Raw genomic sequence first — 19,879 nt, forward strand, 5'->3', positions numbered from 1 at the left:
ATTCGTATGCAACCTTGTATTCTGCCCATTTCGAGATGTTTCTTTGCAGGAATGTGGCAAATATCTTCCCCATAGTATCCAACAGCGCTATGGGCCGATAGTTAGCTGGGTCTTCTCGATTTCCTCTTTTAAACACCGGGACAATAATCGCTTTAGTCCAAGAATCAGGGATTTTTGATGTTTGGGCAATTTGGTCAAATAAGACTTTGATGAATTGTGCCCAATTTTCTTTATTCGTTTTTAGCATGACATTGGAGATCCCGTCAGGGCCTGCAGCTCGTGATGATTTCAGATTTTGAATTGCTTTTTTAATTCCCCAACTGATTCAATAACATCCCGGTTGCACTCTTCCAGTGTGGACTTTGGAAGGCTATCGGCATAGTCAGTGTTGAATACCGCGTTATAATGTTTTACCCAAGCGGCAGCGTTCACGCCATTTGCTAGGTAGTTTATTTTAGATGGCCACTATTTATGATTTTCCATATATTTGAGCAGTCTTTTTTAATTAATAGGCGCAACATTAATTCCGCTTGTTCCTGATCTCGTATGATGTTAAAGGACTTTATCCAATTTCGGTATTGTTGACGCCTTGTGGCTATTTGCTGTAAAAAATTAATGCTGCCACTTTCCTTCAATTTTTTCAAATCTTTCGCTAATGATTTTTTTGCTTCACATAATTCAGGACTAAACGGATGGGTGTAATCTCTAATCGTCCTCTTGTTTGAACTAGTAAACTGTTTTAATAGAGATGCATATTCTACATGTCGCTTGATGGAACATGTATGAATGAAATCCATTGTCACTATATCGATCTGCTTGCTGTTTATTCACAGTCGGTTTTGGGTATTATTGATGTCCAATTGTGCGGTATAACTTAACTGGTTTCCTGTTTTATGTGTATGCCAAGATAGAATGAGTACATTGTGGTCACTTATGGAGGATTTTTTCACATGTAAATCTGAGATTAAAGCATGTAAGTTCTCAGACACCCAGATGTAGTCTAGGGTTCTATTTATATCGCCTCGATGCCACTTTGCGGCTGCAGGAATATCACCTCTGGTGCATCCATTCAGCAGTACGCAATTGCGTGTTGTTAGTTCGTAAGCCCATTTCGTGCCACGATCAGAAGTTTCGGTTGGGATCTCTTGTATGTCATTTGAGTTGCGTTCTTTTATTTTGTCGAACCACGTGTAGTTTAAATCACCACAGACTAGTATACACGGCTCGTCGAATGTTGCATAACAACTATCTATTTGCGCAGTTACAGACACCAAGTATTCTGCGCCTGAAATCATTACTGGGTTCGAGTAGGTGTTTAATAACAAAAGATGTTGCTTTTGTGTATTTCCCAGTTGGTCGTACGTTGAAGATCGAAGCGTGATCGCTTGTACGAATAGGTTAGGGTTTTGGATTCCATTCACTTCCCAGCCTGAGGAATTTTTTATCATTGCGAGTAAGCCAGAGAAAGGACGGCCAGTTTGATTTTTACCGGCCTCATTTAAGTAGATTGTGTAGCCGTCACAGGATGGCGTCTTTCTGAGCCAAGTTTCTTGCAGACAGATGAACAGACTTTTAATGTCTTGAGATTTTCCTTCTTGAAATAAATGGGCAAAACCTCTGGTATTCCATTATGTTAACAGTTGGGTCGTGCATCTTGACCCTGCATCATCCTATACGTTGCTTCTTTGTCTATTTGTGTCAGTTGCATACCCGGACTGTTGTTTGAGTTGCTTCCTCAAGACTTCCCTTTTAGCAGTGTTAGACATGTGATGCGGGCCTTTTTCGTTGGTCAACTTGAGAGAAGATTGTTGCTCTTCTGCAATTGCTAAATTAAAGCCAAAGAACAATAGGTCATCCTTTGCATCGAGTAATGGTCTCGCTACAGTTTTTGACCTCATGTGCAAGATTACCCAATCCGATCTTGACTCGTTTTTGTATTCTACGATTCCGATGTCATCTGATCGGATATTTCGCAGTGCAGGTACATTGTGCAGCAGTCTCATCACGTTGGCTCTATTTAGGTTTATTTCATTTTTATCCTCCAGAATGTTTTCAAGCTCCAATTTGCACCGACTTCCATTTGTTGACACCTGTTGCTCAGATCTACTTCGTTTGCTTTGCTGTTTCAAGTTTCTCGTTTGTGCATTAGTATATTTGGGGTTGAGTTTCAGTACTGGCTTTTCTGGCGCTCTAGAACGTTTGCTTTGTGTATCAGACCTGTCATTAGAAAAGGCAGGTTGGTCATTTTCAAGTTCCAAGGACCGTACACCAGCTGGGCCCAATGGATAACGTTTGTGTAGCGCGTTATTGTCTTTAAACGTTAATTGTGTTGTTCCATCACCTTTCCTTGTCGAGTCAGCCCTTGCTTTTGAATCACATTCTAATTTGTTGTTGTCTTCTACAGTATACGTAGATAGGTCACACAGGTTTATTGAATCGTCTGTAGATTGGTCAACAGATGGACTGATGTCATCACGTCCACGTTTTATGGTCTTTCCACGGGTGCCTGCTTTATCTTCTGATTGATTGTTGTCAATAATTTGTTCATCAGATTTATTTGGCGCCGATGTAGTTTTTACTACTTCAGGGTGTGGAGGCGTGGTAAAGTTTCTTATAAATGTTTTGGCACCATTTGTGCGTGGATGTTTTGGTGCTGGACCTTTTCTTGATGTTTTCAAGGTTTTGGCTTGTTTTGCCTTCGGCATAGCTAGAGTCTTTGTTAATTTTATTGATTTTGCTGTTCCAGTAAATATATCAAAAGAGATTTTTTTCTCTGCTGCTGTTGTGTTATTTGAAAAACCAGTTTGTGAGATTGACTTTTCATTATTCGCTGCTGTACTGGATTGTACAGTGGGTGCCTCATTGTTTACGGTTGTATTAATTTGGACATCAGTTGGTATGGAAGAGCTCTCTATTGTTCGTATTTCTTTGTTTGCCAATACGACGGGAATTGGAGCAATAGCATGTTCCTTGGTTATATTGATCGTGCTAGTGATTTTTGAACCACTGATCTCTTATTCTGCTGCTTTTAACTCAGTTGCACTGAATGGCAACAGGAGATGGTCAAGTCTCACATTGGGCGATGGATTCGTGACCTGATCCAAGTTATATTGGTTACAACTGCAAGACTCTCTCATTGTGTTGCCTCGGGGTTGTACAGCAACATTGTGCCTTATCCACTTAGTACATAGTACATTCCACTAGAGCCTCGGCAAGATCTACTTTTTCATGGGCCTCCCTTTTTGTTATTTCGTTTAAACGAGAGTGCCATTGGTGTGTGGAAGAAGCTTCTAGGTCTAGGCGACTGCTTAGTTGCTCATTACATTTTTCCATTGCCGTCAATTTGTTGTTTAGCAGTACCAAAATTGAATTTTGGTCATGTACTGTATCATTTAGTGCTTCGTACAATTTCATGAATGGCATTAGTGCTATAGATGTTGCTGCTAGGATATTATTGTGAATCTGAATGCCAGCTGCGATGGAAATGTTTCCTTTCGTATTTGTGGAATTGATGGGGACCGCATTGTCAGCAGATCTGCATCAGTTATATCAAATGAGAAGGTTTCCGATGCATCTAAGTATGCTGTGGGTGGGGGCCCTAACGGGTTTTCTGCAACGAATTGGAGTTGATTTGGAAGTTCGCACATTGTGTGTTCGCTTTCACTCATTAGTAGACATTCTGTGATTGCATTTAGATCAGGAGTCAACTTCGGCTTCGGCGCTGACTGAAACAAAGTTTTTACAATCGGCTGGTGAGCGGCGTCAATGTCAATATCGATATCGTTAATGGCTGCCGCTACTATGCCTGCAGACGCCGAAGAGTCAGCGGTGCATTCGACAACCTCGACAACCTCAGCTAACTCAGATAACTCTGCCAGCTTGTCAGGCTTATCTGCCAGAGCGATACACAATCTCTCGTCGTGTCTTTTTGGCAGCAAGGTAGCTTTCTCCAAAGTTCCAGAAGCAATTGCACGTGAATTGTCTCCCAATGGTAGCGTGTCGGCAATAATGCATTGTTCGCTTACCTTGGATTTTCCCGATTTGGAATGCTGCCTCCGCAGCTGTTGTAGACGATTTCGTGTCTGTGCTCCGACGCCCAGTTGTGATGCCTCCAAGTCACCAGGAGGCATTTCCATCGTCTTGAGCACTGAAGACCTGGGGGCGGACTGAGGACGGTCTGAGGCGGACTGGGCAGACTGGACTCACTGCCGGACTCTGCGCCACGCTCTGCGCGGTAAGAAGCAATATATAGTTGCAGTAGAAAGGGGACTGGATCACAGTAGCTGCAGCTCCTCAGGGACAGTCAAACGAAACAACCAGAGTTCTGGGCAGACTGGACTCACTGCCGGACTCCGCGCCAGAGAAAGAGTAAATCTTATGCAAATATTAAAACACCATGAGCAGGTCCAAAGCACAAAATGCTGAAAGATTCGGCAGCATAACATTTCGCTACAGACTTGTAGCTTGTTCACACTGCAGAGTAATAGATGAAAGTAACCTTTTATGTAGAGCAAGGTTTAGTCAATGGAGCAATTGGAACAGTTGTTGGCTTTCAACAATATCCGAATGAAAACAATATCCAGTTTTCCATCATTAATTTGGACAAACTTGAACAAACTAAACAAATTCCTCATACCAAAGCAGGTTTCCTTTTTTTGAAAGATATATATGTACAGAGAGAACAATTCTCTCTGCCTCTTGCATATGCTGTTAACATTCACAAGTCAAAAAGTCTAATACTACACCACACACTTGTAAACATTGGCAGCTCCGCCTTTAAAGAATGGCACTTTCACATCTTCGTACACTCACTAGTCTAATCTTAGTGAACTTTTAGGCAAACAAAGTCAACGCTGACATTCCTTCCATCCTAGAATACAACAGACTGCATGCACTGTACACTTCACATCTGGATATGTACCATAGTACTTCAAAAAGCAAAACCTTTAAAAAGACTTTTAGTACAAACAGAAAGTACAGAAGATTTCTCCATAACCCCTGAAAAAAAAATACAAATGCAGGACCTTCAAACCAAACAGAGACCACATTCTCTGCTCTTTTTAAATTTAGCTACACAACTGGAGTAAATTGCTATGCAAATGTAGCAATGAATCTTCTATTCCAATTGGCACCAATTGTGGACAATATTTACTTACATGGCTCAGAACCGCTATGTTTACAAACCCCCACCCTGCACAGAAATGCCACTAACAACCCTGACAGTAGCTACAGTGTTTTAGGGTTAAAGACAGGAATTGGACCACTGTGCAAGAATGGTTACATTCACCATAGACACACACGAGGACTCATAATAATTCCTAAGGCTAGAAAGAATACAGAGAGAACACATCCTTATAAAGGAAATCCTACAACTTTCATACACTTGGAAACATACATACAGTCCCTGCAACCATGTGAAGAGCATGTGCCTAATGAATGATTAGTGTATGTATCTATACCAAATTACAATGCAATCCCATTTCAACAACTTCTCCAAAATGAAAATCATGGTATATTATGCTCATTTAGCAATTCAAACAATCTTTTAAACATACAAATAGATCCACATGCACAATATGTAATGTTAATGCTTTTAAGATACAAGGCAGATGGGACTATAAATAAGGCATGCAAACAAAAACCTTGTCTTCATTTGAACTCTTGGTTTACTCCCCAACTCAGAGACCTGCGTAAAGAAAAAAGAAAGGCTGAGGATCTTTGGAAAAGCTCACCCTCACTAATCAACAAGAACAACCTAGCCTTTGCTTCCTTTACTTACAAAGATGCTCTTCTCAAAGCCAAAAAAAGACATTTATTACAAACGCATCCTGAAAGCCCAATCTAACACAAAGGAACTCTTCAAGATTCTAAAGGAACTTGAGTCCCCGACAGCCCCTTTAGACACTTGTATACCAGACACTCTTTGGTGTACCAATATTCAAAAAGCACTGTTAGATAAAATCACCACTCTTCAATCTAAAATTAATGCTAAAAGAAGTAACCTCATTGACTCCACCCTGAAAGCTTCTCTACCCAACTTACCTACCCTGGCCCCTACCTGCAAACCATTTAGCTTCTCTCCCCTCACCATGGATGAAGTAGAAAACATCATAAGGAAGCTCAAGCCCTCAAATTGCCAAGGCGATACATTACCTGCTCCCATTATTAAGGACACGGCTCATGACTTGGTGCCTTTTATCACCACATTTATAAAAGCCTCTTTCAGATCTGGCATCGTCCCTGATAACCTTAAGGCTGCTTGGGTCATTCCTTTAATCAAAAAACCTACTCTTGATCCAAGCAACCCTTCTAACTATCGACCCATCACTACCGTGCAATTTCTATTAAAAATGTTGGACCGTGCCGCCTATTTACAAATTCAGGACTACCTCAAATTGAGGTCCTCAAAGATAAGTTAGCACTCCTCCTCTTACTTGACCTCTTCACAGCCTTTGATCTGGTTGATCATAACATTTTGTGTCACCACCTCTAAACACGTCTCACTTCTCTGATGAAGCCTCCTCTTGGATCAGCTCCTTCCTGTCCAACAGAACCATGAGGGTCTTCTCCCCTCTGGCCTCCGCAGAACCAGCACCTGTCCTCTGTGGAGTGCCACAGGGGTCCTGTGTTTCCCCCACATTATATAACGTGTTTACCAAGCCTCTCTTTGACTTACTTGACTATCTGGATGTCTCCTACACTAATTACGCTGACGACGCCCAGATACTCATTCCACTCACTGGTGACTATACTGCTGACACGAGAGCTCTTAACGAAATCTACTCAGTCATCCAGGCCTGGATGGCACAAAATGGGCTTTGCCTTAATGACGAAAAAACGGAGTTACTGATCCTCGGCTCACATGCCAAATTGGCTCAACTTGATTCTGTGTATAATTCCTTCACTATTGATGGAAATAACATTAAAGTATCCAAAGTAACTAAAACTCTTGGCATCATTTGGACTCAACACTCTCTCTTACCAGACAGACCAATGCAGTGGTGTCTGCTTTGGCCTATACATGTAAGCTGATTACAGCGTGCAGACCATTTCTGACAACCGAAAATCGTATCATCCTTGACAGAACCTTAATCATGGCAAAAATTGATTACTGCATCGCCCTCTATCTAGGCACCAGCCAAAGAAACATTGACAAGCTACAAGTCACCCAGAATAATGCCATCAGGGCCGCCCTTAACATTCCTAGGCAACTTCACATCTCTGAAACTAGACGCGGCCTACACTGGCCCCGGTTGCACATAGAATCTCCCTGAAAACATTAGCCTTAACCTTCAAGGCTCAGAACAATCTAGCACCAGAATACCTGGCCAATCGATTCTCTCATCATTCTGCTAATAGACCTTTGAGGTCAGCTTATGTGCATACGCTGTCCATAGCTAGCTTCAAATTACACACAGCGGGGGGAGTAAGTTTCCCAGTCCTCGCCTCCAAACTCTGGAACACTATACCCACTGCACTTAAAACAGAACCGGCCTTCCTTGCCTTCAAAAATAATGTAAAACTCTGGCTTTTCGCAATCAATGCACCTCACTCCATGTAACAGCTCCACACCTTTCTGATACCCTGTAATTTATTTACCATTAGCATATCTCTACATCCGGTTAATCGCCTATGTACTACCATCACCTGCACTGTCTTGATTCACTATGTATTGTTTTACCTTATTGCTCTTGTAACTTGTCTTTGCTGTATCATCATGTATGTAACCATCTTCTTGAAACTGTGCGCCCGAATGCCCCAGGGCAAGGTGCGCAATACAAATAAACAAATACAAATACAAAATACAAATACAAAGTGTAAAGTCACTAACTTCACACATGCCCAAGTATCTCGTGGCAAGAAAAGAGTCACAAAAGTAGTGGTCCCACAACCACTTCAGGACACTATAGTGCGTATGTGAAACAAATCGTACAACGTTGTTACATCGCCAGGCTTTTGTTCGCAGAGTTCTTTGCCAAAAAACCCATTGACAAATATGGGGGTGGAGGTGGGTAAGGGGATAGAAGAAGTAGGCGGTGTGGTGAATAGGGACTAGATAATAGGGAAGGTTGGAATTGGGGAGAACCCTCCAAATAAAAAAATAAAAGAATATCAATTCGTTTTTTCAGCCAAAAATATTCTGTAAATAACTCAACGAAAAAAAAACCTTGTGATCTAAGAACATAGAACTGAAAAAAATAAGTGGTTGGTTTGAATGTAACACCACTTCAGTTACTGAAAAACAAAGGTTACCAGCAAATCTAACAAAGGCCTATTTAATATTCCTTAAACCAAAATGTTGTCATTAAATGACGCTTTAAATTCACATTTACAATAATATACAATTAGAATACACCAATGGGTATCTAACCACTTTCAAAATAAATAAACACAAGAACATGCCTATATTGCACTTTAAACATGCCATCACCTATCTAATTACTTAATACATTCCTACTACCACCATAGTACTTTCTACACTTACAAAATGTGCCTCCTTTTAATGAAACATCAGTCTGAAAAAAACGGAGAAAAAGTTGAACACAATGTTTTCATTCAAGGTAAGTTGGGAGTTCTGGATGTGACATGGTTCATGGGTGGTGGTTCAGTTCATGTAAAGGAGACAAGCAGATGACACTTTATTGTTGCCAGGCAGTATAGTGCATCATTTAAGGAATGGTGGCTGGTTTACATGCTTTGTACTGTGTGCAATTCGATGACTACTTGTTGATATCAATTAATGTTGTAAACTGTGTTGGTTTGAAGCACCTAATTATCTCATTAGAGTAACCATATATATTTTTGCTGCAATGCTGCACTATGCTCTTTAAGAACTTTTGCAGCTAGGAATATCCCATAGTATGAGGTTTACAGCACGCTGCACTTTGCTTAAGCTTTTGTATGTAACCATATTCATTTCTGGTACAATGCTGCACTGTGCACTTTAAGACCTTTTGCTGCTAGGATTATATCCTATAGTGTATGATATTTTGCACTGTAGGATTATATGCCACTATGGTTGCATTACTTGATATCGAGCATTATGTTCATTATAACCTGCCTGTTGCACTTTAACGCTGTATGCTGCTAGGGTCGGATTATAGTGTGATGTTTACAGCATGTGGCACTTTGCTTAAACTTTTGTATATCTTAAGTGTACAGTACTTTGCTTTTTGCACTGTATATTATATGCCATGATGGTTGCACTGTTTGAGATCAAGCATTATGTTAATTATAACCTGCCTGTTGCAATTTAATATTGTATGCGGTTAGGGTCGGATTATACAATATCCGTCATTGCGGGTATTGATTGCATTGTGCTTTTTTGCACTTTGAGATCCCCTGTTTTTATGATTGGTCTCGGGACTACCGAACATAATTTTTACTCTATTTTACATTTTCTGCTTCCTTGCAACCTTGCATTTTAAGATAATATGTTGCTTGTATTATATCCTTACTTATTGAATATTGCAGCACTATGCACTTTATTCCATAAACGTACCCACTGTGGTGCAACTGAGTACCTAGATTTTGGTATGATGCACACAAATTACCATAACTATCAATAGGATTCAGTAGAACTTTGATTATGTGTTGCAGAATATGTAGCTTTCTAAGAACCATAGTGGGGTTTCAGTGCATGTGCAGGATACAAGAGTACGCAGCACTACATAATTCCATATGAGAAAATGATGTGCAGACGCAAACACGTGCTAGGTGCTTGGGATATTGTTGTCTCGCAAGTAGCACTTTGCAAGTCAAAATGCAAATACCTTTGTGTGCACTTATTACAAATATTGATTGTACCTGCTATGACGGTCTGTTGATTACTTTTATATCTGTGCGTTTGATGGACGGTATACATCACTGCTCCACATATGCTTGACAGACAAAGATGGTGTATATGTTTTCTGTACCCTTTGAAGACTGGTGTTGAGCACACTGTGAGATCAAACATGAATGATGTACTATAACCCGAAAACCAATGACAGCTTGACTCCATGCCAAGTCTCCTTTTCAGTTCGCTCCCCTTAACTGTATATTTTAATTTGTTTTACTGGGGGTCAGGTAATGTGAACAAGCAACAGGATTGTTGTGAAACGCATCATTGTGATGCTGCCATACCTTGGCCTTATTTTGGGATTGTACATTTTAAGCAATATAATAAAGATATATTCTTTAAAGCTTCATATGAACTCAGACAACATATGTGGTTTCAGCCCATTGGGAGTGCGACTCGACTGCCTGTATAGTTACTGGTTGAAAGAAGATGTAAATTGTATTAACAGTAAATATAAAGGAATGTTTTTGAATCACTGTGGATTTTTTTCTCCATGACACAATGATTACAATATGTTAATACAACAACAGTGTCTCACACGCACATTTTTTAGAGAACATAGTACATACAATGTACTACTTATGAGGGTCAAATAAAGTAAATGTACGTATGCATGCATACCTTCCATATCATGTTCTAAAACAAAATATATTTTCTTTTCTTTACAGCCATAGAAACACAGATGTCCCCTTGTTATCATGTCCACTACTTCCCAAAATCAAACAATCTACTATTTGCCACATGTACTGAGACTACAACTACTATACCCACACTCCAAAACTCCCATTCTGGCTGTGTCATGACCAGAGGCCACATTCTCCAAACTACTAAACGCAAATGAGTTGCACTATTTTGACCATGGCCACTAGCCACATTGTTGCGGGCATTAAACCCAAAGTAAATATACAATATGTACTTTTACTACTACTATTACTATACCCAAACTCCATGCAGCAATGCCCCAAACATTGTCTCCTTAACTTCCTCTACTACTAGGCTCACACTGCAAAAGTACTACACTGCCTCTAAGCAGTGGTCACATAGTTAAAGCTACATAACTATTAAACCCGAAGTAAGCATACTATTCTCACCTTAGCCAGTGGCCAGAGTGTTTGAGTCATTAAACCCATTGTGGCAGGCCATGCCTCAAACAATCTGGCCACCGGCCATGACCACAACAATATGTACTGTGACTACTACTATACCCACACTCCAAAAGTCTTATTCTGCCTCTATCCAGGGTTCTCATTGTATAAAATACATAACTAGTAGACCCAAGGAAACCATACTATTCTCACCATAGCCACTGGCCAGATTGGTGTGGGCATTAAACCCAAGGGAAATGTACTCTTGTAACCATGCCGTAAACAATTTGTCTATAGCCACAGTGATACTTACTAGTTTCATTACAGAAGTATTAAACCCAAATTAATCATAGTTGTAGCATATAACCTAACAGCACCATTTTAAATGGATGTCCGTGGAGCGATACATACATTTCACCTAATCCATTTTCACCTAATATGAAATCTTCGGGAAATAAATTCTTTGAATTTGGTTGGGTAAGTGGGTACATTTTGCAACATAGATGGGGTGGGTAAGTGGATAGGATAGGGTATGGGAATATGGAGGGTGGTGGGGGGTCTCCCCTTGCACAATAAAAACTAATTTGAAGAAAATAAAATGTGACGATTTCACCGTTAGGTGAAGTAGGTTCGGTGAACTCATACATCCGTCCGCAGACACTTATTGCTGCCTGTGGATATAAAAAAACCCACAAACATGGCAACAATCCTAAAACCATTTTTACACACAGTAACACATACATTGTCCCTTTCTTTTCTCCCTGCCCTCCCCAGAAACTCTTCCATCCTCAAAATAGCCAGATATGTAATTTTCAGAGCTTTTTTATACTGTGATGCCCGTGGACTGTGGATGCAGTTCGCAAAGCCAACATGGCGTCAATTTCAAAACTGTTGACGATCCTCAAGTTGTTCAATTGACCAACCATCGGTCGCATACAATATCTGCAAATGTTACGTGACCGCATGATTGGCCCACAGGTGTCCGTGGACACTGAACCGGGAAGTATTACTAGATTTACAAGTGCACTCTTTCAGGACCAACCTGCTGCTTCTCGTGCAAGGTTGGTGCAAATCCGTCCAGCAAAATTTGTTTTCATTCATGTCTTTCTGGATTTGAAAGGTTTTAGGACCCCCCCTATAACTTTGTCCCCCCCCACCCGATGAATCTGGACAAAACTTTCCAAATACATTAACAATCGACTTGATACTTTTTTTTGCAAAGTTTTTTGCAGATTTGGCGACTTGCATCAAAGTTATAAGCCACCCAAAAACTGCTCTCCCTATAGGAAAGACAACTTAACCATAACTACAGGGTTGCTACCACAGACACATATATATATATATATATATATATATATATATATATATATATATATATATATATATATATATATATATATATATATATATATATCCATAGAACTGCTTGTTGCCCAGTTAGTGAGGAGCACTCCCCAACACAGATTACAATAATCCTCCGGAATCCATTAGTTTCATACTTCCTTTATTTCTTCATTAAAGTGCAAAATCACGGTAATCCATAAAAACCAAACAAATGTGGCTCTCCCATCATGTTCTGCCCAGAATTAGCAGCACTTACACGTTTTGCTGTATTGTTTCCGCTTGATCACAACAAATGACAACCACACAAGTGCATATAAACTGCAGAGACGGGAAATCAGCAAATGGTGGGAAGAATATTCCCTGCAAAATTATGTGGACGTGGGACGTATTCCTAGAGGCCTGCATATATTGACAACACCCACCTATGAAGAACAGGACCCTGCAATGTTAGAAGAATGGGGACAATCTAGTAATAAATGCTCAGTGACATTTCTTAACATCCTAATAAAATATGCCAAAATTGATCAACAGAAACTTTTGTCAAAAATAGAAGACATAGAAGAAGAACTAAAGGCCATCAGTCAAAGTCAAGAAGGGAAAGCCGCCCGTACGAGTATGGAGAATGGGTACAAATCATTTGAGGAAGAAATAAAGCTGAGAAAACAGCAGAAATTCCTGCGGGACAAGGATGACTATGAGAAGGGGAGAGTACTTACATTTGCTAAAAGGTTTGCTACATTAAGACAGAAACTCCCCATAGTCACATCGAATGCTAACAACGACATACCCAGTGAACCATCATCCTCAGATATAGACACTCAGAAAGCGAAAATGAACAGTCCCAGAGAAAATTGAATTTTTGAGAAGAAATTAGACTTTTAGGAATGGATGGCAGAAACAACAACAACAGCAAAAAAACAAAAGGAAGAGGACAAGGAAAATCAACCAGGTCACGAGGATCAAGAAAACAAGGAGGAGCAACTGCCACAAATACCGTCGCAACAGAAAAGACAGACAGACAAACACGCTCTGGGACATAAAATTAATGCAAGTAGAAAGTAATATGCCAGACATGTCTTATCAATAACCTTACATCACAAGGGTTTACCTGTGAAGAAAAATCTGTACTCAAGTTGGGCCTTAATTTCTGCCCCTCCTCTTCCTACAATTACGCTGAAACAAGAATAGACTTTGATAGGTATAGGCGTAAAATACGGCTGAAGAAATTCTTTGCCATCAACCCACCAAAGCCTAAGAAAGACGAATCTCTGAGTGGCTTTACCCCTGTAGCAATAGAGGATTCACACATATTACGTGATCTCATCCATCTCAAATCGGAATGGCAAGACAATGAAGACATAAGTGACCCACAATGGGACCTCATGGATATTCAAACTGATTGGCCCAGCAAAAGTAATCTCAAACGTAAGTCACGCTTCAATCCTATGTTCAACCAAGGAGGGAATGTTGAGGCTTTTCAATATCTGGTTATTAGTGACCTGAAGAAATTCCGGCAAATGAAAATGGACACCAAAGATAATCTCACCCGCCAGGAGCCAGAGATCCTGTCTAACATATGCATATTAGATGACTATGTTATTAAACCATCGGACAAGGGCATCAACATAGTCATTATTAATCGACAAGATTACATTAATGAAGCCAACAGACAACTTAAGGACACAGAGTGTTATAAGCTACTGGTTACAGATCCCACGGCGGAGATGAATGATAAACTTTTCGAACTATTAATCAAATGGAAAGAGAAAGGCCTGCTCGATGAGGATATGTGTAAATACCTACATTTCAAATTTCCGGTGATGCCCAACATTTACTTTTTGCCCAAGGTACATAAAAACAAAACTAGACCACCAGGAAGGCCAATAGTCACGTTGTGTGGTGCACTTCTTGAAAATGTATCTAACTTAGTGGATGAAACCCTAATCAAATTTGTTACCACCTTACCGTCATTTCTAAGAGATACTAAGGACTTCCTTAACAAAATTGACAGAATACCTTGGGAAGATACTTATGTACTAGCAACACTGGATGTGGTCTCTATTTACACATCAATTAAGCACAAGGACGGCCTGAAATCATGTGAATATTTTTTACAAACCAGATCACTCAGCTATTTAGAACATGGGAAGATGATTCTGGAGATGATAAATCTTAGTTTGACAAATAACTGTTTTCTGTTCAACAAGAATTTCTTCACTCAGTTGCAAGGTACAGCCATGGGAACAACTTTTGCTCCAGCATACGCCAACCTAATAATGGTCTGGTGAGAGAAGTTCAAAGTCTGGACATCTACCAATAGTCACAACACAGAAAAAGTTGTACTTTGGCTACGGTATATAGATGACCTCTTTGTAATTTGGGATGAATCGATCCCCGGTTGGAATTTGTTAAGTCACTCAATGTAAATGAATTTAATCTAAAATTCACAGAGTGCCACAGCAAGACTGCTATCGTTTACTTAGATATTCTTGTTACTGTGGCACAAGGTGAATTAGTGACTGAACTTTACCGAAAACCCACAAGCTCCAACACACCCCTACATGCAAAAGGCAACCACCCCACAGCCCTTAAATGGAGTATACCTTATGGCGAATTCATTCGCATAAGACGCAACTGTTCCCAACTTGAAACTTTTGACAATTAATGTAGAAGTATGGCTGCAAAGTTCCTACAAAGAGGCTATCTCAAGCGAGTGTTAGAAAGAACGCACAGCAAAGCATGAAAAAAAGACTGTTCAATATTGCTGATGTCTAAAGTCTCTACAGTGAACAGCCCAGATCTAGCAGATACTAGATTAATTCTTACATACAGCAAAGCTTCCAACAATATACGCCATATAATGCACAAACATTGGCATATACTAAAACAAGATGAACATCTAGGAAGCATTCTGGGCAATAGCATCAACATTACTTTTAGACGCTCTACCTCACTCAGGGACAACCTCGTATCCAGTTATATGAGCCCTAAGATTATTCCAGCAGGTCAAAGTTGGATGAGCGTCACATCAGAAGGCTTTCAGAAGTGCATGAAATGTAAGGCGTGCAAATTTGCCAAAAATACCAAAAACTACCTCCATCCTATACTACACAAAAACATGACTATAAAATCTTGTATCACGTGTGAAACGGAGTATGTTGTGTATGTACTGACCTGTCCGTGTGACAAATGGTATGTGGGCAGTACTATTGGTAAATTGAAACTTAGGATACTCCAACACATAAGAGCCATCAAGAATACTGATCCCACATATCCGATGGCTCTACATTTCCAGGAAAAGCATGGAGGTAAACTAGAAGGTTTCGCCTATTTTGGGATACACAAAGTTCTGAAGGCACCGAGAGGAGGTAATCGGGAGCTCCTCCTCAGACAATCTGAAACCAAGTACATTCTGGATTTGGAAACAAAGAAGCCAAAGGGCCATAATCTGGACGAGGAACTTTATACCTTTCTAGGCACTTGAGTAAATTGACTGCATTTGTATCTGGAATCTGCAAGAAAGGCAATTCACTTGTAGTTCAGATTTTGTTACTATTACCACTCTTCTATCTTGCATGACTCTCTGGCAACTTTTAATTAAATCTTCAGCAATACTAGCACATCCTACATGGGCAGGTTCTCTTAGAAACTCCTAATGTAATTGATTGACAATACACAGAGGTTTAAATTTTGCTGATACAGGTTAAGTTTTCACATTAGCTTTTAAGGACAGAGAAACTATCAATTCAATATTTTACTGACAAAAGAGAAATTGAATGAACTTTAGACTCTCTCCATTTTAGCTATCTCATTTTAATCTTCTTTCTTTTTTAAGGGTGAGCAATGCCTCTGCTTTGCTATTTAGGAACACTAGTCAACCAGCAGTCTCATAATTGTACGTGCACTTTATATGTCTTTTCTCAACTGTGCATTTGGCCTGCAAATAATTAATTATGTGTCTTATCATGAATCAAGGTTTTATTTTAGTGGTCTTACATCTTCTAGCTATGCATTTTATCGGATTCTTATCTTTTTTGGCAATGTGAGTTTTTTTTATTTAATGTTCAGGTATTGCGTGAACCAAGCACTTTACCTACCCCTACATAGGGTATATTAGTGGCTGCTAAACTGCATTTTGCACTTTACCCATTGAGGGTTGGTTACTGCATATTTGGACATAAAGGCATTTGCACTTTAAGCATACCCACTGTGGGAAAACTAAATATGCTGTTATCAATGCACTTTGCACCTTATTAGTAATAGATTGGCTATTGCATATTCAAATAGACAATTGAGGCATTTGCACTTTAAACAGGCAATAACCTGTTAAGTAACAACATATTATACAATTAACTCTAACATATTCTACAAACCTTTATATGTCATTGCCACAAGCACTATGCACTTCAACAACATTCGAAAAATTCTTTTCTCGATAGACACAGCCTCCATTTTTAGAGTTCACTGGCCATTTATTGATTTATTTATTTGCTCATATGCATACAAATGCAGCTCTATCCGTGTTGGATGTATAAACAGACATTAATTCTGACAACATATCGGACATTTAAACGGCATTCAGGGCAACACAATAGGGTCATTACGACTGCACATTAGGCAGACCTGCATGCATATAGCATTACTTTGCCTAATATGTAATTCTCTGTATGCCATTAATATCACTGCATATTATTTATTTTGTGAATATTAAATTACCTTTGCGCAAGTTATATTATTGTTGAGAAAAGAACAACACTGACAGTTTATTTGACGCTTGTTTGAACATATTCCAGTGTATTTAACACGATTGACTGTGGTTTACAACACGTTCAAATATGGCAGACTTTGTAAAACAAGCCTTGGTGTCAGTGCACATAGCTCTATACACTAGGATCATAGAGAGCATGCTGGTTTATTTGTCCTTCCTTTGTGTTTGCACCCGAAACGTGAACAAGCGGCCAGTTTGCCGCGAAACGCGTCATTTTCGTGTTACCTTTCTTTTGTCCATGGCATTTATCTAATAAAAGTATATTTTTGGATGCTTGGAGACCCTTGGCTCTTGGACTCTGTGTTTAGTGTGGCACTGTCTCACTGGACTGCATTTCGGAGTGCACTCTGTATATATATATATATATATATATATGTTTGTCTGATGCAGCAGCTTTGCCTGTTGTCACAGCTAGAGGGAGCTGTAGGCTTCGGATATATAATGGTCCTTTTAATGAAAACCTGCATGTTGGCCTGTGTACAACTGGCCTATACTAGTATGTGTGTGTATATATATATATATATATATATATATATATATATATATATATTGTTTTCATTTTATTGTCAAATTTAATTGCTCATAGGTTTTACAAGGAGATCTATTAACACTATATTTTGAAGTTATGGCCTAGTGGAAAGAGAAATGAAAGCTGTGACATAATGTACTGGCTTCTATGTACCTGAAAGACTAACTGTATTAATGTTAAAGCAGCACAATCTCCAGACACTTTCCAGTGCCACCTTCTTCACTCCATAACCACACGTTTCCTGTCTTCTGCCTTTTTCAGCAAATGTTGGAGTTCCGGATGACCTGTTGGAACAATTAAAACATCTGGAGGATGACATTAGCAGGTTACAAGATGAAGATGAGAAGGTATTGATTTCCTTACCTTTTGGGGTTTCCTTCTCTTCCAGAAAATGTGACTTTTCTCTTGCATTTGGTCACTAGTATTTGCTGGTAGGTGAGGTATTGTTCTTTCTCACAAGATAGCCCTTACCCCTTCTTTTCTACCTGTTGCACAAGGTCTGCCAGCTTGTCCTTTCACATTCTCTGGATCATGTTCACTCTACAGCATTAGTAGGCTTTTCCACCACTCTGGGGTCTGTTGCCTACTGCGGTTTGGGCCAGATCCTCCTCTGTAGACAAGGTCTTTCACCCTGCCTTGGATTCTGCCTTCTCCGGCCATTAGACCTTGCATCCTTTCTTGGATTCTGCCCCCTCTACCAGAGAGGAGGCTTTCTGTTCATGGTGGATTTTCACTAGTGACTAGGTCTTGTATACTGTTTTGGATTCTGTTGTTCCTGGTTGCACATGTTGCTGTGTCTTTCCTGCATGAGGTTTGTTATCCAGTTGTAGATTCTGCCTTCAGCTTTATCTGTCATGATGAACCCTTCTGACCATATCACTGAATTCTTCTTTATCATTCTTTAATTCTGTCACAGATTCTGTTTTTTTTGTCCTGAAAGCAGACTTTTTTCCAGGTTCGACGCTGCGGTCTGTGTTCTGGGTGAGGTTCTTTATCTGATCACATGCTCTGCTGCCTCTGTCCTGCATGAATTCTTTTTATCTAATGATTGATCCTGCTGTCCTTTGTCTCTGTTGGATCTTGGTTTCCGGTCACAGATTCTGCTATCTAGGGTAGGCCAGTTTGCCCTGCTCACAGGCTCTGTTGCCTTTGTGTTCAAAGCCTCTCTTCTCTTTGCTGCTTTATCCTGTCACAGATTCTACAATGTCTATCATTGGTCAAATGCACCATACCAAAACACACACATCTGCTGCAAAGGTACACACCAAATTGTTCATTTACAATTGTTCGAATGAACAATTGACCGATTTTAAAGGGTCACAATTGACCTTTTCACAATTGACCGCATATATTATACAGCCACGCTAGTGGCTGTGTAGTTATGGTTAAGTTGCTGTTTCCATAGGAAGAGCACTTTTTGGGCAGCTTTTAACTTCGCGCTCCCTGGACGAATCCTCACCAAGCTTTGCAAAAAAAGTCCCACTCTGAATTTTTTTGCAAACTCTGGTGAGGGTTGGTCCGGGGGGGGGGCAAAGTTATAGGGGGGTCCCAAAACGTCTTTATTTCCCATAGACATAATGGGAAAAAAACTTTGCTCACGCCTACAACCCAAACCACTGGACGGATGTTCACCATATTTGCGGCCGGAGCTGCGGCTTGGTCCCGAAAACGTGCTTTTGTAAATTTGGTGAAAATCCGTCCAGTACATTTTTTTAAAAATGACCAAAACGTAAGGTACAAAAATTAGTGATATGCATGTCCGCTCCGTGGACACACTTCCCTGTTTGCTCCACGGACAGGACACAGATTGGGCAAGCGGTTTGCGTGTTGTCTGCGGACATGTGACGCGCTCTCCCATTGGCTGCGGTGAAGCGTGCAGTGTGTCAGATTTTTAGAGACGCCCGCCATCTTTGTTTCTCGTCCGGATCGAGAGGGGCTTTCTCAACAGAGACCCTTGGTGTTTCCTGGTTTCAGGAGAGGGTCTGCCAGGGTTGTCTGAGAGCGAAGGTAAGCGGGAGATAGTGGTGCCGTGTATTGTGTGTGTGCGTGAATCTCTGTAGTTTATCGCATTTTATCGCAGTTTAGGGGGTTGGGGCCTGGACGCCTGAAGCATCAGATAACAGGGGTCAGAGGACAGAAACCTTTAGCATTTTTTTTTCATTTTATTTGCAGCCCGTACCCGTGCGCAGGGCGCTGAGCACATGGGATTGCATGGACCCGGGAGAGGGCTGCTCCCTCGCTCCCGCAACGCCACAGGAATTTTAACCTGTCAGTGGAGCACAGATCATGTGAATCGCGTTGCGCCACCTGCA

At 40.3% G+C, this 19,879-nt stretch overlaps 1 protein-coding gene across 1 annotated transcript in view; it reads left to right on the forward strand.

The window, feature by feature from the left end:
• The window catches only part of C2QH16orf96 (chromosome 2q C16orf96 homolog), a 576,891-nt gene that overhangs the window by 205,802 nt on the left and 351,210 nt on the right, over positions 1–19,879 (forward strand). The window contains exon 6 of the mRNA XM_069647906.1: positions 17,829–17,914. Coding sequence (XP_069504007.1) covers positions 17,829–17,914 — 86 coding nt within the window. The remainder of the gene's footprint in view (positions 1–17,828; positions 17,915–19,879) is intronic.

Source organism: Ambystoma mexicanum, chromosome 2q (genome assembly GCF_040938575.1).
Source record: "Ambystoma mexicanum isolate Mex_15411 chromosome 2q, UKY_AmexF1_1, whole genome shotgun sequence".
In the NCBI taxonomy this organism is placed as follows: domain Eukaryota; kingdom Metazoa; phylum Chordata; class Amphibia; order Caudata; family Ambystomatidae; genus Ambystoma; species Ambystoma mexicanum.